Genomic DNA, 24,123 nt, shown 5'->3' on the forward strand with positions numbered 1-24,123 from the left:
CTGTTTGAGAACTTTAAAAAACAATCTAACCAGTTATGTGATTATTTCCTCTTCTTCCAGTTACAGGCAGGCGGCCCCTCCCCTGTCTCCCTTTTTGGAGCAGAGTGTTACAGTACGTCCATGCCCAGAATTCTTCTTAGCAGCGAACCTGAATCTGCATGATTTTATCACTGGGAGTGGATTTTGTACCTTACATCAACATGCATATCCTCCTTACTGCTGCTTTCTTATTACTGGGATTAATGGCTGGCAGTTTTACAGGTTAGTACAGCTTTAAAAACAACTGTTAATGTGTTTCAACATATTTCTTTCAGCGAAAGAGGCTCCACTAGGAATATAAAGAATCATATTGCATATTAAAATGTAAATTGTTTTTCTGTTGATGTGAAGGATATCCTATCTTTACGTACCTATGATGATAGATCAATAACAAGCATTGTTAACATTAGTTTAAGATACAGTTGCACCTCTAAAACATTAGGCTAAGGATCCCCCTACCCCCCTTCCGTTGTGCTTACCACCAACCTGAATAAACCTGAATAACGACACGGAGACTTCTTAAGGTGGCAAAATCTGTGGAGGTCACGTATTTTATTAACAAGTTATATATATATGTGCTAAGGACTAGGTACACCCTGACCACCAGCTGCGGCTCCTATAATCGCCAAGAACGTGGGCCTGGTGCCCACACCGTACCAAACAGTTATTTTAGAGAGCAGGGATCATGGGGCAGAGCGCCCTCTGTTGACCAACCAGTAGCCCATCCCCCTGCTCCCTATCATGTGCAATAATGGCGCTAACCCAGCCTCTCGCATGACACAGACAAGACCGTGCAGTCAAAGTCTGCTCCACACTCGCGACTTTCCGAGGGTAGGCCTGCACTTCACTGAAGAACCATCCGTCTTCCTGGAGCCGCACTGATGCCTTGTAACTGAAAACGCAGCTGTGTCAGGGTGGTACCCATTGACCTACACAGATAATGGTGCCCCAGAGGAAGGCAAAAAACTCAGGTGCTTTTTTGGCCAATTAGCAGCCTGGTGAAAAATTCCTTCCTGACCCCATAAGGGCGATCGGTTGCTAGAACCCTGGAGCACCGTCTTTTCGTATCTTCTTGCTCTTTACCTGGGATGGGAGGGTGGGAGAAAGAAAAAACAGGTTATGTTACACTGGCCTCCTGCTCCTCCTTAAAAACCCCTTCCAGGCTTACCTGCCCCCCGGCTCCGCCCTTCAGCCCGCCCCCTTTTTTCCCGCCGAAAAAGGGGCCCTATTGTTGTAAACTCCCTGTGCTAGGGAGTGGGGGCGGACCGGGCCGATACTCCCAATACACATCTAGCGGGGGGAGGGGGCCCAGCCTAAACTCACCTCGACCCTAGGTGGGCCTCTTTCCTCCTAGGCTAAGGATCCCCCTACCCCCCTTCCGTTGTGCTTACCACCAACCTGAATAAACCTGAATAACGACACGGAGACTTCTTAAGGTGGCAAAATCTGTGGAGGTCACGTATTTTATTAACAAGTTATATATATATGTGCTAAGGACTAGGTACACCCTGACCACCAGCTGCGGCTCCTATAATCGCCAAGAACGTGGGCCTGGTGCCCACACCGTACCAAACAGTTATTTTAGAGAGCAGGGATCATGGGGCAGAGCGCCCTCTGTTGACCAACCAGTAGCCCATCCCCCTGCTCCCTATCATGTGCAATAATGGCGCTAACCCAGCCTCTCGCATGACACAGACAAGACCGTGCAGTCAAAGTCTGCTCCACACTCGCGACTTTCCGAGGGTAGGCCTGCACTTCACTGAAGAACCATCCGTCTTCCTGGAGCCGCACTGATGCCACCCAATGGAAAAGAAGGGAAGGGTGCCACCTATCCTTTTCCATGGCCCACCTAGACCTCTTGTGACCTCCACCATTCCTCTATATAATTCCTGAAGTTTTCCCAAAACAAATCCAAACCTTCCTCAGTCAAATGTACTTTATCCTTTCTAAAAAGCTGTGTTTGTCGGTACCTTATATTGTCATGTCTAATTACCCCGTTACCTGAGGAACACATGATCTTGTGCATGGCCCGGTTTACTTTTTTCCTGGCTCTTTCGATGCCCTGGGGGGAAACTGCTCCTCGCCATTCTCCTCTCTGTATGATGTCTGACCAAGCAACTCCCCCTATCTTGTTGCTGGACATTAAATCCTCTAAGTCCTTTCTCATGCTTTCTATCAATGCCGGGGTTTTGATTGACGTAAGGTCATTTCCCCCAGCATGTACTATCACCAGGTTTATGAACTTGAACTTCTGTATTGCACTATACAACCGGCCTCTCATTTGTTCCCACTTCATGCCTCTCCACCCCTGCCATGTAATCTTCATGTGTTCCTCCGGTAAAACCAACTGCTTGCCTGCTGCATGCTGTCTTGCCCAAAAAATAAAGGAATGGCCTATGATCAAAATGTTGCAGGTAGCTTTTCCCCCTGCAGCAACAAACCAAAGAAAAAAGGAGGGGGGGGGGGGATAAGTTAAAAATTGTAGAATTACTACAGTGTTACATTTATGGGGCGTATGTATTTTTTGTATGCTTTTGATTTCCACCTCCCAATCCCTTTTATCCTATCCTCTGTTTCTCCCCTCATTGCTGCTTCTGTTGCTGCCCCTATCCTGAATGAATGTGATCCAATTTTTTAGGATCCCATCCATTCGCAATGACAGCCTTTTTGAGCACTTGCCTAAATTGAAATGCTGACATGGGGGATAAGTCCCTGTGAATTAACAAAAGGTGCCCCCCTGCTGGGCGCATCCCTATGTAATCCTGCAAGGCCTTGACAGGGCATGTTATCCTTGAAGTTTTTTCTATACTGAACCATCTGCCCTTACCCAACTGATCTGTTTTTGATCTACTGATGTAAACTAACAACTTACTGTCCTGTAACGAGACCTGGCTATACATTAAACCTTTATCTGTTACCTTCTTGGATGGGGGGACCAATTCGCTTATCCTAAATGCTCCTCCGAAAGCCAGAGCAAAGGCTGCTCTAAACAAAATACATTCGAATTGGTCTGAACACACCTCTTCAAGAGAGTTCAGAATCATTTTTAGTCTGCATTCAATTATGGGTTCTCTCTTATCAACCCTGGGGCCTTCAACTCTTGCCCATCCCTTCATTATTTTCCTAACTAATGGATCATGTGTGATATCTGTCCTACCCTTTACTATGGAAAAATGAGAAATTGCGGCTAATGCGTTGCTGGCTCCTGCTCTTGACTTTCCTTCTCTGTACAGGACCATTAAAAATGACACCAAATCCTTAGTGCCTTGATTGCTCTTACCGCTTCTGCAGAATATTTGCCATCTCTTCCAGGCCTTTTTGTAGCTGGAAAGAGTCTTTTCGGATACTGCCCTTTCACACAATTCTTCTAAGAGGGGGTCACGAGCTGCCATAAATTTTCAGGGCATGCGTAAGCTGATTTTTCCGCATATGGAGCGCACTTAAAAAACATATCCCACTTTTCTCTAGACAAGGCGTCTGCTATAGTGTTTTCTACCCCTGGTACATGTTGGGCTCTGAACGATATATTAAACCGCATACAGATCAGAACCAGATGCCTTAGTAGACCAATTACTGGGATTGAGTCTGATGACAGGTTATTCACTGCGTGGACCACTCCCATGTTATCAGAAAAGAACTTAATTGCCCTATCCTTCAAATCTTCTGCCCAAAGCTCTAATGCTACCAAGATTGGGAATAACTCCAACAAAGTCAAATTTTTTGTCAGACCTTTGTCATGCCATGCTTGCGGCCACCTGGCCGCACACCATTTCCCTGCCAAGTAAGCACCAAAGCCTACGCTCCCGGCAGCATCTGTGAAAAGCTCTACCTCTTGATTAATTTGTGCCTCTGCTAACCATAACCTGACACCATTGAATTTAGATAAGAAACAGTTCCATATTTTCAAGTCTGCTTTCATTTCCTTTGTGACCCTTATTTTATGAAATGGCTTATTAACCCCTGATGTGGATTTTTCCAATCTCCTGTTAAAAATGCGGCCCATTGGTATTATCCTGCATGCGAAATTCAATAAACCTAGGGCTTGTTGCATTTCCCTCAGTGATACTTTATTCGCTGCTTCCAATCTTCTAACTGCTTGCCTAGTTTTTACTACTTTTTCTTTTGGTAATCTACACATTTTGGCCCCTGTATCAATCTCAATACCCAAAAAGGTCAACTTTGTGGTTGGTTGTACTGTTTTGTCAACAGCCACTGGCACTCCTAACTCCTTCAACATATTCAGAAATATTGCTAATGTGTCTTGACAGATTGCAGAGCGTCTAGGGCCTATGATCAGGAAGTCATCCAAATAGTGAGCTATAGCTTTGTTGCCTGATCTTTTATACAACTGCCAATGCAAATAGGTGCTGAAAGTCTCGAAAAATGAACAAGAGATTGCGCAGCCCATAGGTAGACATAGGTCGACATAAAATGCTCCCTGAAAATGACAACCCGTCAATCTAAAGCTTTCTGGATGTAAGGGTAACAACCTAAATGCAGATTCGATGTCTACCTTTGCCAGCAATGCCCCTTTTCCTTGACTCCTAACTGTTTCCAATGCCTCATTGAAAGACTGGTATTGTACTTTACACTGTTCCTCATCTAAAGCATCATTCACCGACTCACCATCTGGATATGAAAGGTGCTGTATCATTCTAAATTTTCCTGACTCCTTTTTTGGGACTATACCTAACGGTGATACTACTAGCCCCTCAATAGGCGAGTCCTCAAATGGTCCTGCCATTCTCCCTGCTTTTATTTCTTTTTCGATTTTTTGCTTCAAAACTTCGGTATGTCGACTAGCCGATTTTAAATTTTTAAGAACTTTGCTGGGTGGGGGAGGGTGTAAAACTGGGATCCTAAAACCTTCCAAAAAACCTTTTGTTAAAAATTTTGCGGCTTCCTTGTCTGGGTAACTTGCCAACTCTTTACTTAGCCTGGCTGTTTGTATTGGCGTTTCCGCTCTTCTGGTAAGCTGCTCGAAAAGGCTGCCTGTTTATCTGACCTTCTTTCTTTTTATTACAGTCAGCTACTGCATGAGAAAATCCACAAGCCAAACAAGAATGCTTAAACCTGCACGCATAGCCCCTAGTACACCTTTTCTCGTTGTACGCAAAACAGATGTTTTTGGGCTTAAAAGCATATGACCCTTTATTGCTATTGCCAGCTGAACCATTATCTTTTGAAACCAATCTCGTCCACAAATCTATATCCTTTTGTCCAAAGGACAAAACCTTGCTACTCAATATCTTCTTTCTAAAGGCCCTGTCGTAATCCGACCATGAAGAGCCTTTATAAAACAAGTATGTGTCGACTATTGTGTCTATGTACTTTATAATATTCAAACATTGTTCCGGTTTTTTCTCTAAGTACACGCTAGCAAAAACCAAGAATCCCTTCAACCAATCGAAAATTGTTTTCCCCTTTTTTTCTTTCTCTTCGGTTTTCACCCCGTCCTCCTTTGCCTGAACAGCTTCCCTAGTCAACTCATAGATATCCACAAATTTTCCAGCCTCAATATTTTTCCTAGTTTTCCTCGGCAAGTGATCTGCTGTTTCTGTCAACGCGCATGCATAAGTATCTGCTGCTCCAACTATAACCATTGACTGACTACTTTCCTTTGTTTTTCCTAAACCTTTTTCTTTTCCTTTCCCTCTAAAGAATTTTTTCATTAATGATAATATCTTTCCTCCCTCAGTCTCACTATCTGACCCCTCAACATCAGATTCTGAATCAAAAGAAATACTCAACTCACCCCTAGTAGTCTTCCGTGTAGTCACCTTGGTCCTGTCGCCATTCTGTGAAGACTGTCCTTCTGTACTGGATGAAGCCCTCTCCCTTCCTTCCTGCCGTCTTGAAGGTCCTGCTTCCTCCTCTCCCTTCTGCTCTCTCTCTTTTCTCCATTGGATCCAACTCTCCTCCTCCTCTCGGTTTCTAAAATAAAAACTTGGCACCCGGTTATTTACGTAACCAATGTCTTCCTGCCACATTCCTCTTACTGGCCTCCTTTGGCGATGCCCGTGGCTGCTTGCAGGAAAAAACTCACAATCATCCTCGTAATTGTATTCCTCGATAAAATAGCAAGAGTCATCATCTTCCCATTGGTCATACTCCCCAGACCACTGTGGCTGGCTCCGGTGTCTTGGGGTTTGAAAATATAAGTGACCGCCAGTTCCCCTGGGCCTGGAGTTCCCTCCCCCCCTTGGGAAAGGTCCTGGGTGCCTTGCCCTAGATTGGTTTGGGGTGGATTCTGCCTCCATCCCCCATTCTCCTTCGTCCGAGCCCTGCTCTTGTTCCCAGCTCCCTCCACCTCTATGGGCATTCCTATGGATAGGGGGGGCTGTGGGTGCTGGACTGCTGGGGTTGTTGGTGCGGGCCTGGCTTTTCCCCCCGCGTTTTCCAGGTCCCCGGCCCGTGCTACTTGTGGGGACCCCCCTCTGGCTACTGGGAGGGGGGTTCCCTGTTCGGGCGGGGGTGGGGTTTGTCTGGCGGGGTTTTGATGGCCTAGGGCCCCTGGTTGTTGCGTTGCCCCGTGGCGTAAAAAAACCCCGATCGTTGGTGGGCAGGCGTGGTGAGCGTATTTGGGGCCCCTTGGGTGCTGCCTGGGGGATTGTGGCCTCCTGCTCCACCGGCTGCGGGGATATGTGGCTGGGAGTAATAGGGCCGTTAGCGGTGTAGACCGCTCCGGCTCCCTTACCTACTTCCGGTGCGATGACGTCATCCAAGTCTCGCGATGCCTGCAACTCCGTACCGCCGACATCTTCTTCCGACCCGCTACCTCCGAACTCTTCCTCCGGTCCGTGGCTGCTGGCGGCGTCTTCTCCAGCGATGACCTCCATCATCCTGCGTCGCCTGTTGGAGCGTCCAGCTAGAGGGGAGAAATTTACCTTCCTCTTCGCACCGGAAGCGTGGACTCGACCGACCTCCTCTTCGTCACGGAACCTCTGAGGACGCAGCACTCTCCTTCTCGGCGCAGTGAATCTTCCTCTCTCCATCTTCAACGAAGCTGGCAGCGTACCGGTAAGTGTCCTCTCTGAAAGAAAAAACAGGTTATGTTACACTGGCCTCCTGCTCCTCCTTAAAAACCCCTTCCAGGCTTACCTGCCCCCCGGCTCCGCCCTTCAGCCCGCCCCCTTTTTTCCCGCCGAAAAAGGGGCCCTATTGTTGTAAACTCCCTGTGCTAGGGAGTGGGGGCGGACCGGGCCGATACTCCCAATACACATCTAGCGGGGGGAGGGGGCCCAGCCTAAACTCACCTCGACCCTAGGTGGGCCTCTTTCCTCCAAAGACAAGCATGACTATGCTTTCTTTAAGAAATACATTTGTCATATTGAATTCATGAGCAAGTTATTTCCACTTCTCATCTCCCTTTAGTTGATGTACCACCGCTTCAGTATGTAGAATTAAACTGGAAATACATCCGTATGATTGCCATTAATCCTAAACCTAATCTATACTCAGGTAAACGCTATATGGATAGAGTACCCAGGCATTTTATATACCCAAAAGTACCTGGAGACTAAAAAACATTTATCTTGTCATCATTTAAAACACTCACTGCCAAATTCAAACGTGTCTTTTAAAGCAATGTCAGCACAAGAACTATTTGTTGGAAGTATGGATTGTTTTGAATGAACAGCTGCTCACAATCCTAATATAACCATGTGCAATGCATAATTTTGCCTTGAGTAGAGTAAATATTGCCACCATTGGACTCTGGAGCAGTGGAAATGTATTCTCTGAAGTGACAAGTCATCTAAAAGTCTGACAGGGTTTTATAGTCTATAGGGAATTCCATGAGAATAATGCCTACTTGTTTGAAAATTACTACTTTAAAAAAAGATTTTAAGTGGATGGCCCTTTGCTGTTTTAACACAATAATGATTCTATGCACTACATGCCCATGAAGAATTGGCGAGATTGAAGTGAAAATGTACTGTCCTTCACTGAGCCCTCACCTGAACCCAAATGAACACATCTGGGATGTAATGTTATTAAGATATGATTCATTTCATGCTCCATTAGTCAAAAAGTCACTTTCAAAGAGAGGGTAGATGGTAGTGGACATGAGCAGTGATGAGCTAAATTTTTCACCAAGTTTCAACGCCAATAGACTCCGATGGGTGAAAAAGATTGTTGTTCGTTAAAAAACATAAAATTGTCGCCCACAGACTTCAATGCATTTGTCAAATTTGTCGCTGTTTCGCACATTTTCTGCGAAGTAAAACAGGTCACATTCGCCCATCAGTAGACGTGAGGATAAATAAAATGGAACAAAAATATAAATATAAATATAGCGTTTAACCTGCAAAAAAAGGCTTTAAGTTCAATATCAAGATGCAAAACATCTAGTTATATTCTTACTGCATGAAAATACCATAACTTGAATGTCTGATAGGTAAATGGCAGATAGGTTTAGCACTGCATTCTACTGAATTGCTTTCTGCACTGTTGCTCATCTACAGGGGAGACAATTATTGTTGTTGTATGTTGTTTCATAGGAAGCTAGGATCTGCAACAAGACAAAGAGAAGGTGTCTTTCTATTCTTTAAGAGCTGCAGAAGAGTCATCCCAAGAATATCAGTTTCTTGGGATGACATGGGCATCATTTTCAGATAATGTCAGTATTAGGGTAATAATGTAAGTCCTGTCACTAATTTGTTCTGGGGGACCATCAATGAAAACATTGCTCTGGGACCCTGTTAATTGATGATAAGTCCACCATCTCACAGTAATCAGCAACAAATCTGTTTGCTATCTTTCTACAGTGTTTTACCATTCTCCCCATCCTAACAGACCTGGCACCAACCTTACAGAGATGTATCACATTTACGTAGACATTATCAGCTTTGATTGCCATTGCAAGATCACTTATCTGATTTGCCCCAGGTCATTCATGCATGTACAGTATAAATAAAATGGCTGTCAAACACCCTGAACACCTCACCACTTTGTGATGTACCTGTGTTTACATCTTTCATCTTTTCCAAACTACCCAAGAAATGGGTTTGGCCGGTGTTAAATTCTAAACCCATCCCATAAGTTAGCTCTTTTTATAACTTTTTCTGTAGACTCAGTAGATGAGGAGACAACCAACTAGAGGATATGGTAATTTTATCTAGACATTTTTGATGTCTGGTGCCTTCACATACATATACAGTAGTCATCTTTTTTCACCTTTCTATTTTCCTCTTTCATCTGGAAGACCAGCTCATTCTAGTGTAGCGCACCCTTAGGTGTTGGCAGTGGTGGATGTTGGGTGTTGGCAGTGGTATATGTGAGTCTGCTTTCTCTAACCCAATGACACCCCAAGTCCCCAGTAACCAGGCAAACAAGATGGCAGTACAACAGGTCCAACCTGACTTCTGCAGCTGTAAGAAAGGATTTGTTAGAAAACTGGCGAACAATAACCAGACAATTAAGAACTTAACAGCTCTGGCTAAAACTGCAATAACTATAACAATTGAGCAATAAAAGCCCCCAGCAAAACCTCTTAAACCCAAGTGTGCACACCTATGTCCCACAGCACGTTGCCAGCTGGATATATTGGGTACCGGTGGGGGGCTCCCTTATAGGGTTGAAAAGACTGAATGGGCTGCAAATGGCACAGCAGCCTAAATGAAATGTAACGGTAATTTCCACTTTTGGTTTCTGCTGAACTGAGAAACTGGATTGTATCTCTGAGTGTAGAAGCAACGAAAGATTGTGATGTGTCCCTTGGTAGGGGTATAAACAGTGCTCCCTCTGTTACAGTTTGATGTGTGCAGCAATGCTGTCGCCTCTCCTTGCACAATATGTCTTTCCCTCCAATGTCTGTTTATATAACTTTCAATGTTCCTTAAACTGGCACTCCTGGATCAAACTAGGCTCTTGAAAATAAACTTCCTCCAGGGAACAGCAGGGAACAACTCCAAGCAGGCTACACACTGCAGTGTTTTCCCCTTGCAGGTCAACAGCAGTCTCTTTACAGCAGTCTCTCTCTCTCACTGGTCATTCACCAGGCTGGAACACAAAACTTCCAGTCTCTAAATCTCCCAGCACATCTCTCCTTTCCTGGCTGGTTCCTCCTCCTCCTGTTCCTGGCTCATTCCTCTTCCTGGCTGTATGGGTAGGACCCAGACCGTCCCCCTAATTATTGCCTGGAGAATCCCTTCCTTCCTGCAGGATGAGGCATTAACTAATTAATCTGTGCTGTAATGGAAGGTAGAGGGGACTACATTACCCAGCAGTCTTACCCCTTTCCCCCCTACTTACCTCCATTTAGAGAGCAGTTAAAACAATTTCAACTTCTGTTGGAGCTTTATCAGCCTGAGTAGCTAACTCTCTCCAATAAACCACATTATCACGAAAAGAATAAATCTATTGAATCATTTGGATAAGCTTACCGCTTTCTCAGTTGGGTCGGGTGCTCATGCCCCAGACCTTCAGCATAGTGGAGTAATTCACGACAAGCATTAGGCAGGCACCAATCCGGAACGTCCAACAAAAGTAGAATCCAAGAGCCAAAAATTGAGTATAAAAAATATATAGTTCTTTATTTTACATTACATCTAAAAGGATAATGCCTAACGCGTTTCGTGTCGCACAGGGACACTTAATCATAGGCTCATAGCAACCAAAAATCATAATGGACAGAGGCCCAATTATCAAGATTCTGGTTTTACTGGGTTTAATGGTTTTTGAAACCACAAAAAAATTAATATTCACTAAAATGGCAAGGTAACTATTTAAATTTGAATATGTTAATAGCCTTCATGACATTCAAGTTTTTTTGGAGGAAAATTAGATTTGAGTTTCGTTCATATTCAATTCAAATTTTGGATCATTCCCATTTGATCGAATTTAAGACGTTCACATTTTTTCATAAATAACCTCCCATTCAAGTTGTGAGTATATTCAAATATAAAATTCACATAAATTCGACCTTTGATAAATCTGCCCACAAGAGTTTGCAGGCTGCTGGACTTGTAACTAAATATTTTGTGGCAGCCTTCAGCGCACTCAACCAGATTGTAGCCCATTGCTTGCATACTGACGCTTCCTTCTTGGAGATAGTGGTGTCAGTAAACACGTCTTTAGCCCCTGGGGCAGACTGGGATTTAGCTATGCATACCCTTCTGTATTTTTATTTTCAGCTGGAATGTATTGCACCTAGGTTACAAGAGCTCTATACCCTTCACCCAACTCCATAATTGCAAAAACAGGTATTGTAAACTGAAACATGATGGCAATAAAGGGCCAGTAGGCTTACTAACAGACTGCAGGCTTACTAACAGGCTGCTAAAACAACTAAAAGCACAACTAAAAGCAAACAAAAGTGAAAAGGATAAGTATTTTTTATTAACTGTTATTTTATAGTAAAGCTGTATATTTAAATACCGTGGTTTAATTTTTTATAGTTTATTTTTTGTCTTGGGTGCTAAATAGCAAAGTTTGGTGTGCTATTGTGCTTACAGCAAGTTTGTCACAACCTGCTTTACTTTGCAGTTAGTTTTCCCTCAGTTTGAGGGGGTGGGGTTTGAGTAGTTGCACCTTAACAGACTGTATAAATAGAAGCCCTGGGATTCCAGTGGAGCTTGCTCTAGTGTTTAGCTGCTCTTAAGTGGGGGATCTGTAAGTAGGGTTGCCATCTTTTCCTATATTTGTTACCGGCTGGTGGGGGGCGGGAACCGAAGATGGAGGACAAAAGCTAAGTTACAGGGGATTGGGGGCAGGCCGAAGGGTCTTTTTGAAAGGTATTACAAATTTACCGGCAGCTACATTGCCGGTAAATGTTTAATACCGGCTCCGGCCTTGGCAGGTGTTTTAGCGGCTAGGCCGGTAAAATACTGGCCGGATGGCAACCCTATCTGTAAGTGGGGGATCTATAAGTGGGGTTGCAAACATAGGAGTTAAGTGGGGGATCTGTAAGTGGAGTTGCAAACTAAAGGAGGTTAAAACTAGGTCAAGTTTATTCTTAACCCTAATTTTTTTTTATTCCTGTTTTGATCTGTAACTGGGATAATGAGTGCTAGCAAGATTGAAGGCCTGACCCAGTGCACATTCTGCCATATGTATGCAGATTTGGAACAAGAGATCCAAACTGCTTACCTCTGGGGAGATTGTGAGCAAATTGCCACTTTGGAGGCTCAAGTTAGAGCACTAGAGCAACAAATTGCAACACTGCGGTCGATTGTCAATCTTGAAAGCAGTCTCTTGCTCACTGAGCAGGACCTAGTGGGGTCAGATAGTTTGGGGGGAACAGAACAGCAGCAGGATGTTGAGGCAGCTAGCTGGGTGACAGTTAGAAAATCTTAGGTGGGCAAAAGGAAAATGGAGGCTGATCCGGGGTTTATACACCCCAACAAATTCACTAGATTGTGTGAAGATGATGGGAGTATGAACTCTGGATTGGCAATTCTAGATGGGGCTGATCTCTTGAACAGCCAGGAGACCAGTTTCTCTAGTAGTGGTGGGGAGGAGAGCAGAGTCAGGCCTAAACAGATTCAATTATTAGGAAAGTGGATAAGGTAATCTGTCATCCGGATTGCTACAACCGAACAGTTTGCTGTCTTCCTGGTGCCAGGGTTTGGCATGTGGTTGATCCGGTAGACAAATTATTGGGTGGTGCTGGGCATGACCCAACTTCTTAGTACATATTGCTACTAATGACAAAATAAACGTTAGTGATTTCAGGGCTCTAGGCTCTAATATTAAAGGAAGGTCTTCCAATGTAATTTTTTCTGAAACTTTGCCCGTGCCACGTGCAAGTTTTTTATTTAAAAAAAAAAAAAGCATATTTGTATCAGTCATAGTCTTTGTATGACCTGTACTTTCCCAGGCAGTGCGAGGTCACATGCACAATAGGAGTGATGTCATTGTTTTCAACTTTAGGATTTACTGCATGAAATGTTAGTGCAGAAGTGTGCACCGGAAAATTAGTGTTGCTCAACCACCAGGGCAAAAATATGCAGAATGATGAATAATTTAAATACACTGCAAAATAATTTAGATCCTTGACTAATTTTATTTTTTTAATTTGAACGAAATTAAACATAATTTAATCATTTTATTAGAGTGATACCGACACTAGAAAAAATCTTTTCAAAATATTATTTAACTACGTTAAAAGTTACATATAGGTCATGTTGATCGTTTTTTGCCGATAGTTCTGCTTTTGTAAGTAATTAAAAAAAAAGTTCATAAACCTGACTGTTTTTCCTACCTGACTGTCCCATCTCAGACTACTGCTGCACAAATATGACAGCCCCCTCAGAGGAACATTGGGGTAAGAAAGGTAATGTATGCTTTTATGGTAAAATTGGCATTCAAAGATAATGTTTTGATGGATATAAAAAAAGGTTATTTTCTGGTGTCCGTATCTCTTTAATGTGTCATGGTTCACACATTTAATACTTTTTTGCAGGAATAACAATTTTTAGGGGAGTTTTAGGGGAGTTTGTTGACCATGAGATTAAAGTAGAACTTCTTCTTGAATAGAGACATTGGGCTTCATTGATAACTTTGTTAAATCGTTGCTGTCATGAAAATTGTCTTAAGATCAGATAGAAGTGCCAAGTTGGAGAGGAGGCTTGTGAAATAGCTTTCAAAAAGGATGCTTCAGTATGGGAGAAGACCATATAAACTTTGGTACAGACAATACCTTATTGGGAGTTGACTAAAGGAACTATTTATAAGCCCTTACATACTTTTTTTTTGTAAGATTTTGTAACTAGAATCATTCTGCATTTATTCATTGATTGGACCATTGGCATTTTTACTTTGGCTCCTTAACAATTGGCACGTTATGACTATATTAAAGTTGGTTCAGCACTTTTTTATTGGGTTTTGCAGTTGCAGATCCTGCCAGCATCCTCCATGGACCCACACAAAGAGGAGACTGGTGTAGTGAACACAGACTGCTTCACCGGCGTATAGATGTAATAGAGGAGGTAAGAAATCATATTTTATAATATAAATAAATAAATAAATAAATATATATATATATATATATATATATATATATATATATATATATATATATATATATATATATATACAAGAATTACTAAGAAAGCCGTTGGTAATAGAATGGCCTAAATAAAATACCAATAATTACAGGAGAACTATCTTTAAAATCTTTGAATAACAACAAGAATTGATGTATGTAATGTGTGTAATTCACAATTCTGATGTAAACAAACAATTTCCTCCAATTAAATGTCACTTTTATACATTCCTAGCAATATTTACTATAGATATTATCTTAATAAACTGTAGAATAATTCTGAATCCTTTGTACATGAAATTAAAAGGTTGTAGCAGTTGAATGGTGAAGCAGAAGTTGATTACTCTGCGATGCTCCAGTTTTCAGCAAACAGAAGAACCGGCCTGGGGTATTGGCTAAGTGATTATGATTACTGGGTGGTGCCTAGCTTTTGGTACCTCCTAATTATTATTACTTTACTTCTTACATTTTCACTGTAATAATAAAATAGTACCTTGTACCTGACCCTAACCTATTGGGCTTATTTAATATTTAAATGTTTTTAGCAGACTTAAGGTATGGGGCTTAAAATTACTTACTTGGGTATAAGTCCCTAACATTCTGAGTAGGATTTCTGGGAAGTTTTCTGTTAATCTTACATTAGGCATCATAGAAGCTAAGATATCAGCCATGAGGCATGTGTATTCTTTACATAAATTTTAAGGATAAGATAGCCTAAGAGGTGACTCACTCCATTTACCCAAGTTCCAGGTATACTTCCATATATTTCATTCTTTATGTGAACTGTAAAATCTGTCTGCATACTAACCAGATTACTCCTTTAGTTAGGGTACAACTGAACTAGTGGTAAACCACAAAGACTACATCCAGCTTCTAGTTCATATAGATTAGAATCATGCTACAGAATGTAAAAATATTTTTTGCAAAATGATATTCAGACTGGTACGTGAATTAGGATTGTACTATATGTTTTTAACACTGTTACTAATGGGTTTCCCAGGGCCCATCTTGAACAACATCTTCCTTTATTAACCAAGATCAATTTATCAGGTATAATAACACTTTAGGAGTTTTTTATTAAAGTCTGATTTGTTTTCTGGTCTGAGTTTTAAAGGAGAAAACACAATTTTTTCAGAGGAAAAGAAAACTTGAATTTTTCATGATTTATTAAACCCAGAAGCTGGTAAAAGTCCATATATAAAAAGTACTCCATCTCAACCCTGATGAGGTTATGTAGAAGTCAATGGCTGATGTCCCATTTATAATTGGAAGATTAATTTTGTGGTGTTTAGGTGATAATCCAAAAAAAAATTGGTTTACGGGCGTCAAATTTGAAAAAAATCCGATTTTATTGACTCTTTTCCTCACCAGATTTTTTCAAGTTCATATATTGATAAATATGCTAAAATGTGCACGGGAGTTTGGTCGAAGTGGTTTTAAGAAAATAATGAGAAATCTTTGGATTTTAGTAAATAACCCCCTCAGTGTTCTGAAGACCGAAATTATACTGCATACTGTATACTATAGACAGTACCTTGATTCTTTATAAAGGGGAAGAATTCCACCTGGCCTCCAAAACAGATATACCTTTTTTTTCAACACAACCATATACATGTATTCACATACACTAAATATGCCTGACATTTATTAAATAAAGGAAACATATAAACATAAAACTATCTTACATTATTGTTTAAGAATCATCCAACTGCTCTATATCAAATCAAATTTTACTGAATAGTCTTTTATCACATAATTTAATCCTTGCAAGAATCATTCTAACCAGGTTAATCCACTAATACAGGGATGGGAATGCAGTTTCCATCCAATAGATTATAATGTTCTTATGAGAATAAAATAATTGAGATTGAATCTTTACCTTCATCTGCGCTGATGGAATATGAGCATCATTTGCACCAAACAGACATAATTTGGGTAAAATCCCACTTGGATCTCAATAAGAGACAACACTTCCAGTATTCAGTTATTTTTGTATATGCACTGCTACTCCCTGAATTGTGAGTCTAAGGGGCTGATTCACTAAGGGTCGAATATCGAGGGTTAATTAACCCTCGATATTCGACTGGGAATTGAAATCCTTCGACTTCGAATATAGAAGTCGAAGGATCTAGCGCAAATAGTGCGATCGTACGATCGATGGATTATTCCTTCAATCGAACGATTAAATCCTTCGAATCAAACGATTCGAAGGATTTAAATCCAACGATCGAAGGAATATCCTTCGATCAAAAAAAGTTAGCCAAGCCTATGGGGACCTTCCCCATAGGCTAACATTGAGTTCGGTAGCTTTTAGATGGCGAACTAGGGGGTCGAAGTTTTTTTTAAAGAGACAGTACTTCGACTATCGAATGGTCGAATAGTCGAACGATTTTTAGTTCGAATCCTTTGATTCGAAGTCGTAGTCGAAGGTCGAAGTAGCCCATTCGATGGACGAAGTAGCCCAAAAAATACTTCGAAATTCTTAGTTTTTTTACTTCGAATCCTTCACTCGAAGTTAGTGAATCGGCCCCTAAATGATCCACCTGGTAGGGAGTGGAAGGGGGTCACTTACATGTCTCCCCCAACCTCTTGGTTGGCTTTCCTGGATTGATTGGGGTGATGGTAGAAACATGTCGGTATTTTTTGTAATTTACAAAAAGTATTTTTTGTAGTTGCACACTGCCTTACTGCTCATGCAGTGGCATTGTATCGAAAGCCTTTTGAATATATCATCAGATCACATATACTGTGACTACCACTATCAGAGATAGCAACTAAAATACATTTGACCATTCAGAAAATCAGAGGTCAGTAGAAAAGTGACAAAGGACTTGTTAAGTGTTTGAGACTTTAATTATATAGTATATATAAATTATATATTATTATTATTACAAACATTACTTTATTTTCTCGGTCGAAGGTTGTCCTCTTCTAGATGGTATTTTCAATTTAAGTGCAGTAAAAATTATACTTGATGCCAATGCTATTAATAGGTAAGAAAGATAAAAATATAGAAGGCTGGTATTTTTGTCTAGAAAAGTTGACAACACACATACACTTTGTAATTGCACTTAGCATTGTGTTGCAGCAGTGTTTAGTGTCTCCAACATTGTTTTGGTGCCACACACAGGGGGGTTTATTTATTAAGGTCCAAATTTATCTCAATATCTGCTGCTACAAACTCCGAACTAAGCCGCTCGGGTTTTTAACGCTTGTTTATTATTACATTTTCAAGAAAATTTGCTTTGCAGGAAAAACTCACATTTTCACGATTTTTTCGTGAATTTTCCCCAAAAACTCAAAATTGTGAAATTGCCCGAAACCCCCGACACAACCAAAAATCAATAGGACTGTTCCCATTGACTTTTATGCAACCTCGACAGGTTTGAGATGCAGTGTTTTTATATTAGGGCCTTTTAGCCTTCTGGGTTTAATAAATTCCGAAAAATTCATGATTTTTTTAAAAAGCCTATTATAACACAAAAAATCTCAAATTTTCGGATTTCGGGTATTCGGAGCTTAATAAATAACCCCCACAGTGTATAAGTGCCTCTGCCATTGTGTGTATCACACGAGCAGTGTGTAACTGCCTCAGGAATGTTCTGTTCAGTCAAACAAGCATTGTTGCTGGTAAACAACCTGGTAATGTAGAAATGGTGGGTGACCTGTTCTTACTGTATAAATTACACATAGTTTGTTCCTTTTGAAATAAAGGATATTTTGATGTAGTCACTCACTGACAGATCAATCTAATCTGGTTACTTTACCCTTTATTTTTTAGGGATACAGAATACAAAATAACTTTCAGATCATTCTTGTGCTACAAAGGCTTGTTGTGTTGAGAACATGTACACTGCACTTCCAGCTGTTAAACAAAAAAAACAGAGCCACCCAGTGGCAAAACATATTGTGACATACAAAGCAGACTATTACAAAGTGTCATTATTAGCCCATATTAAAGAGATAGTGTCCTCTTGAATTTGGGGCTAAAATTAACGTTTGTAGCCCTCCTCACTTAGAATTACATTTCTTTTCATTATATTTTAGTTTAAATAACTGTTTTTGGTTGGACATGCTCTTAATTTGTAACACATAAGGGGTCATTTCTGTTACCTGTCAGAAGGCAAGAACACTATAGGGCAGGGATGTCCAACCCCCCCCCCCCTTCTGTGCTGTTTCTATTTACCATATGTAAGATTTAAAAGGTATCCCTAGAGATTAACTGGCCCCTGTATTGTTTAAACCTCAAATTCAGACTGTAATCCCCTGTATTGTTCACACTTGACACCTCTATTGTTTATATCCTAAAGGCCTGTACTGTTCACACCTCAGATCCAGACTGAAACTGCCCACATTGTTCACCTGTTCACACCTTGTTCAAAATGCTAATGGAGCACCAGCACTGTGTCACTGTATGTAGTACATATTAGAATGACAGGTTTCCCTGTCTCCTGCTCTGTTCTGCCTTCCCTCCCTGTGTGTATAGAAAATATTCTCAGATGGAGGGCACTCTAATGTGCAATAAATATAATATAGTTAACTTATGGGTGCAATTAAGCCCAAAAAGTGGCCCCCATATAAGGCCAGACACAAAATTTGTATTAGCAAGAAGGGCCTGCACTCCAAATAAAGAGACCAAGTGGTATTTGAATAGTCATATATTAAAAAAAGAAATCACATACATACACCTTGTGGATATCAGGATTTTAGATTAAAATTATATATATATGGGTATGTATTGTATAAAATGCAATGATTATAGAATAGGACACTGCCACAGAACAGCTGTGTTAGACTCTACACTTCAAGGTTAGAGGCCTTTCTACTAATTAGGGTTGTAGAATGTTTACATAGAACTAGGAATACATCTGTTGCCTCATGTCACAAGTATCCCTAGTGCAAGGTTAAGAAAGACACTTATAGCCCCAAAAACACACCCACTGCACAGATACCATTCTGGACACTGTGCTAGCACAGCAAATGTACTTATTTGGACTATACTTAGGTCAGGAAGAATTGTACTAAAATGGACATAGAGGCATAGTTATATTAAACCAAGGACGATGATTGGATGTCAAGGGATCAGCCCCATGAGGGAAGAAATGGTTAAAAGGTTGCATGTAATATTACTAAAATGTCCCCCAACGTCCTCACGAGCTTTCAGGGCGTGTGAGCTATTATTTAATACTCTGTATTGTAATACTCTGTATTAATGTATACCTCAAATAAAGCTGTCTGGTTAATTTCCTGAGAGAATCTGTTTGGTTCAAGTCAGGCCCAGGGGGAACTTCGGGGCCAGGCTCGATTTGAGTAAGTATTTATTTAAATCCAAGAGAGACTTACTCATCGTGGCTGAGAATCTTATATCCCTGGAGGACTATAGGAGCATAAATCCGACACACCTATGTATGTGATTTACTTCTTTTTAAATATATGACTATTCAAATACCACTTGGTCTCTTTATTTGGGGTGCAGGCCCTTCTTGCTAATACAAATTTCCTCCCTGTGTGTGCCATTCTCTGCTTACTCAGTGCTGCTTGTGTGCGCCATTCTCTGCTTGCCCGGTGCTGCTTGTTTGTGACATTCTCTACTTGCCCAGTGCTGCTTGTGTGTGCCATTCTCTGCTTGCCCAGTGCTGCTTATGTGTGCCATTCTTTGCTTGCCCTATGCTACCTGTGGAATGTAAGCCTGTTAGGAGTTTGTTAGCATTTTGAAATTGTTGTTAAGGGCCCCTAAGGTGTTTAATCATGTGTTGGGGGGTTGTTGTGTTATCCACAGGGAGGATGAGGCATATGGATTTAAGGGTATGTTTTAGTATGGCTTAAATTTTTCACATATGAGTGATGAGGGATTTCCCTGCAGTGAGCACCAACCATTTGGTTTTTTGGTGTGCTACCACCGTTAATGTGGATATGATCTTAAAAGTTCTTGTGGTAACATGGGCGTGGTTTAAAGGGGGAGTGGCCAACACTGACTTCTATTATCGACCCTCCACCACATAGGCCAGTAAAATTTTGTCCCTCTGTACCACAGAAGTTGGACAGCACTGGGGGCATAAAAATAGGGTGTAAGGGACAGTTCTTCATGATGGCCTGCAACAATTTTTCAATGAGCAGGGTAGGGTGCAAAGTTCAAAAACTTGGTGGATTGCCCTCTGCCCTTCATAAATGACTCCTATTTTCTTATACTAGATACTACATACCTTTTCTTAATATTACATACGATTTTGCAGTAAATATAAACAATTTATATGGATGAGTATGCTTGCTCTACTTACATTACCATATCTGTCTTCCTCTTCTTTTTTGCAGCGAGTAGAGAAAACAGTGGATTATCTTTTTTCAGAGATTAATTCACTGCTGGACTCCATATCAGGGGCATCATGGGCACTTCCCTCTTCTCCTGGGACACCTTTCTTGGATATATTTGATGATGGTAAGTGGAGTTTAAAGGAGAACTAAACTCTAAAAATTAATGTGGCTAAAAAAGCCATATTTTATATAGGGAACGTATTGCACCAGCCTAAAGTTTCAGCTTCTCAATAACAGCAATGATCCAGGACTTCAAACCTGTCATGTGGGGGGGGGGGGGGGGTCACCATCTTGGAGACACGCACATGCTCAGTGGGCTCTGAGCAGCTGTTGAGAAGCTAAGCTTATGGGTTGTCACAAATTATCATGCAGAAAATTAGGTTGGTCTGTAATAAAAGCGGATGCTACAATGCTGATTATTACATTCTGATGCTAGTTGCAATTGTTTCTGTGCTGCCATGTAATTATCTGTATTAATTACTAATCAGCCTTGTACACTGTATTGTGACATTTATATTCTATGTGTACTGTATATTGTGAGTGGGTCCCTAGGCTCAGTAAGTGACAGCAGCACAAAGCATGTGCAGTGAATCAGCAGAAGATGGGGAGCTACTGGGTCATCTTTGCAGACACAGATCTTTACTGCTAAAGGACTGGTACAGAAGCACAATACATAATGTAAAACATTTGTAACCTACTTCTTTAGTTAGGCTTAAGTTCTCCTTTAAAAGGGGGCCTATTTTTTAATACAGCTTTAGCTTTCAGGCACATTCATGCAGAGCATAAATATGTCCAGATATTTTTAAAGACAAAATGTAAAAATGACCAATAGATTCATATAGATATGATTATTATGCATACATAGTACTAAATGAAATAACTAAGTGAAATAATAGTGAAATAATTTATTTTTGATCACTAAAGCCAGTAATGATATAGGCCTAGGATATTGGCTTGTTACCGGCTTTGTATGACTGGAAATTGACTGGAAATTGACTGGAATATGACTGGAAATTGATCTGATGTGGCTGACAGTCACTACATATAATATTTAGTATATCATTTTAATGTGACATCTAATTTTTATAAAGAAAGTATGATTTTTTACCTGCCTCTGTATTGAAAAATGGTGGTGTAATTCTTGGTGCAACCAACTGTATATTAAAACTATGTCCAACATTCAATTTGCATAAGTACATGGACCCATAAAAACTCCATATGATGCAGTAGAAAAGTGAGCTCAGTTGTTGGAAAGACTGATTGCAGTCCAAGTAGCAGCATATGAAAAATGCACTTGCTCATGTCTTTAATGATGCAAAGTCAAAAATATATTGACACTCCCTCTATTTATTGGAACTGGCTGTTTAAGCTATACTCATCATTTCCAACACAGCTTCCTCTACATTATACAATAAAATTCTTGAAAATTCTGTGCTTCCTCCTTTGCTGTAACATTTCGAGAAAGGCCCTTTCCTGTTTCAGCAGGATAACAAAGTGCACAGAACTGGTCTGCAGGGATGGGAGTAGAAAATTTTCCACTCCCATCCCTGTGCAATTGACCTGCACAGAGCCCTGACCTCAACCTAATTGAACCTGCGGGGCTGAACCTGAACACTAATGTGAGCAGTGGCATAGCCAGGGGCGTTCAGGCCCCTTTACTTAGCTCTATACAGGGAGCAGATTACCTGCGATTTTGTGTGAGACCTGCGACTGATGTGAAATTATTGGTGACCTGCAATTTAGTTGGGGAGGGTGACGATGTCCAGGACCACAAAATGAGCTAAATGTGAGCCAGGCCACGATCCCTTAGTGCTCAGACACAGAAATGAAGTCAGTCACCCAAGCTATATTACACGTCTATTAGAAAGTCTTCCTTGAGATGTAAATGGAAATGGCTGTTCTCTCTGTATTTAAAGGACCAGTAACGTCAAAAGTTTTTACAAAAAAATTCGTTAGAATACAACAACAAAAAAACACCAACACAAATTAAAATTTAAAATAGCAAAGCCTTTATTAAGAAATAACTTACAGAAACTCCACTTCCTGTCCTCTTCAGAAACGGCGAAAGGGCGACCATCCATCTGCATCGCTCGATTTCTCCTCCTGGCTATACACTGACAGCGTGTCCTCTGCCAAATCGCCTTCTCTTCTTCTCCAGCTCTTCTTCATCCAGCAGCAGTAGGAAGGCGATGTCTCCAAACCCTGCTCCTCCGTGCCGACCCCAGTGCCCATTCCGTCACTGTGAAGGCAGCTGAAACAAAACAGCCGGAAAAGAATGCTTCCAACGCTGAGCCGGCAACCGCAGGAGGAGTACATAAAAGTAAATCAAATAACCCCCGCTCTTTGCAGGTCCGCATTGAGTGTATTAGGAGGCTGCACCTCTCCAGAGCGAAAGCCTGTCCCCCCCCCCAAATCCTGCCGGCTGCTTAACGATTCAGCCTTCAGCAGCCCAACAGCAGTTTGACAGAGGGAGCAGCAGCTGCAGGCGGGGAGCAGCAAGGCTCACCAAGAGAAGCTCGTCCTCCTGGGGTTGCCGACTCAGTGTTGGACGCATTCTTTTCCAGCTGCTTTGTTTCGGCTGCCTTGACAGTGACAGAGTGGGCACGGGGGTCGGCAGTCAGGGCTGCATTCCCGGAGCAGAGGAGCGGGGTTTGGAGACATCGCCTTCCTACTGCTGCTGGATGAAGAAGAGCTGGAGAAGGCAATGGGGCAGAGGACATGCTGTCAGTGTATAGCCAGGAGGAGAAATCGAGCGCTGCAGATGGATAGTCGCCTTTTCGCCGTTTCTGAAGAGGACAGGAAGTGGAGTTTCTGTAAGTTATTTCTTAATAAAGGCTTTGCTATATTAAATTTTAATTTGTGGTGGTTTGTTTTTTTTGTTGTATTCTAACGAATTTTTTTGTAAACATTTTTGACGTTACTGGTCCTTTAAGAATCTTAAATCATTAAATAATGTAACTTTTTTTTGTTTTGCAGATTCAAGATGAAGCATTTTCTCTTTCTTCTCCCTGTATTTTTCTTTGTTCACACATTTAATTGACTTTGTCACTGAGCACTTACGGAGAACAGATATTATATTTTAATAAATAAAAAGTCTGATTTCCTGGTACTCTGAAAGAATACACGTGGCACATAGCACATTATGAGATAAATTTGGGAGATAAATATGTATAGTATGAATCTTACTTTTAACTTTAGAACTATTATTTTGGTGGAATAAATGGGTATATTTCTTCACTTGCAAATGCTGAATTATTTTTCATTTTGCTCTCCTTATGTTAATGTACTGTATTTCACACTGGCATAGTTGAAGGAATACAGGTTACAGAAATCACTGCACAGCTGATTTCTCTAGAGTGCAGTTTTTGGTGATTAAAGCTGAAACAGGATTTTCTTACCGGTAAATCCTTTTCTCCCGGGCCCGCACTGTCAGTGCAGACGTATGGGGTTAATGCTGGATATCTCTGGAGGCAGAACAAAAGAAAATTGAAGCCTTTAGCTCTGCCTTCTCCCTTAATTACCCAGCTCTGGCCTTGTCTCTTCAGTTTGCATACCAAAGCCCTGGATAGGAGAAACTTGGAAAACATGCAAGGCATAACGGTATAAACAAACAGTCATACATCCAACTATATAATTAATCTCATTTTTATATATATTTAATCATATATATTATAAAACCTTGGCCACCCGCCAACACCTCCTCTAAAAAACAGGAGGGACTTACTGCACAGTACGGGCCCAGGAGAAAAGGATTTACCGGTAAGAAAATCCTGTTTTCCCAGGGC

General features: G+C 41.2%; 2 protein-coding genes across 3 annotated transcripts; one reads left to right on the forward strand and one right to left on the reverse strand.

Moving 5' to 3' along the window:
• On the forward strand, positions 1-23,575 carry LOC108703377 (placenta-specific protein 9). The gene is made up of 4 exons (XM_018239449.2): positions 1-261; positions 13,873-13,970; positions 20,339-20,462; positions 23,315-23,575. Exons 1-4 carry the CDS (start codon positions 159-161, stop codon positions 23,323-23,325), a joined length of 336 nt encoding a protein of 111 aa, XP_018094938.1. The 5' UTR covers positions 1-158; the 3' UTR covers positions 23,326-23,575.
• On the reverse strand, positions 559-7,091 carry LOC121396321. 2 transcript variants are annotated; one of them, XM_041571165.1, is made up of 2 exons: positions 5,795-7,091; positions 559-1,122 (listed from the first exon to the last, which is right to left on the reverse strand). In XM_041571165.1, the coding sequence occupies exons 1-2, from the start codon at positions 7,032-7,034 to the stop codon at positions 1,007-1,009; spliced, it is 1,356 nt and encodes a 451-aa protein (XP_041427099.1). In that variant the 5' UTR covers positions 7,035-7,091; the 3' UTR covers positions 559-1,006. The 2 variants fall into 2 exon arrangements, with proteins under 2 accessions (XP_041427099.1, XP_041427098.1); XM_041571164.1 differs by having other exon boundaries at positions 559-2,466.
• Positions 23,576-24,123: the final 548 nt, after the last annotated feature.

Source organism: Xenopus laevis, chromosome 7S (assembly GCF_017654675.1).
Source record: "Xenopus laevis strain J_2021 chromosome 7S, Xenopus_laevis_v10.1, whole genome shotgun sequence".
Classification (NCBI taxonomy): Eukaryota; Metazoa; Chordata; class Amphibia; order Anura; family Pipidae; genus Xenopus; species Xenopus laevis.

Excerpts from the sequence above, each read along its gene's own strand:
- LOC108703377 (XM_018239449.2), top strand. The coding sequence starts at position 159 with ATGATTTTATCACTGGGAGTGGATTTTGTACCTTACATCAACATGCAT. Across the intron at positions 262-13,872 it reads AATGGCTGGCAGTTTTACAG|TTGCAGATCCTGCCAGCATC; the intron begins GTTAGTACAGCT and ends TGGGTTTTGCAG. Across the intron at positions 13,971-20,338 it reads GTATAGATGTAATAGAGGAG|CGAGTAGAGAAAACAGTGGA; the intron begins GTAAGAAATCAT and ends TCTTTTTTGCAG.
- LOC121396321 (XM_041571164.1), bottom strand. The coding sequence starts at position 7,034 with ATGGAGAGAGGAAGATTCACTGCGCCGAGAAGGAGAGTGCTGCGTCCT. Across the intron at positions 2,467-5,794 it reads TACACGGAAGACTACTAGGG|GGGGAAAAGCTACCTGCAAC; the intron begins GTGAGTTGAGTA and ends TTGTTGCTGCAG.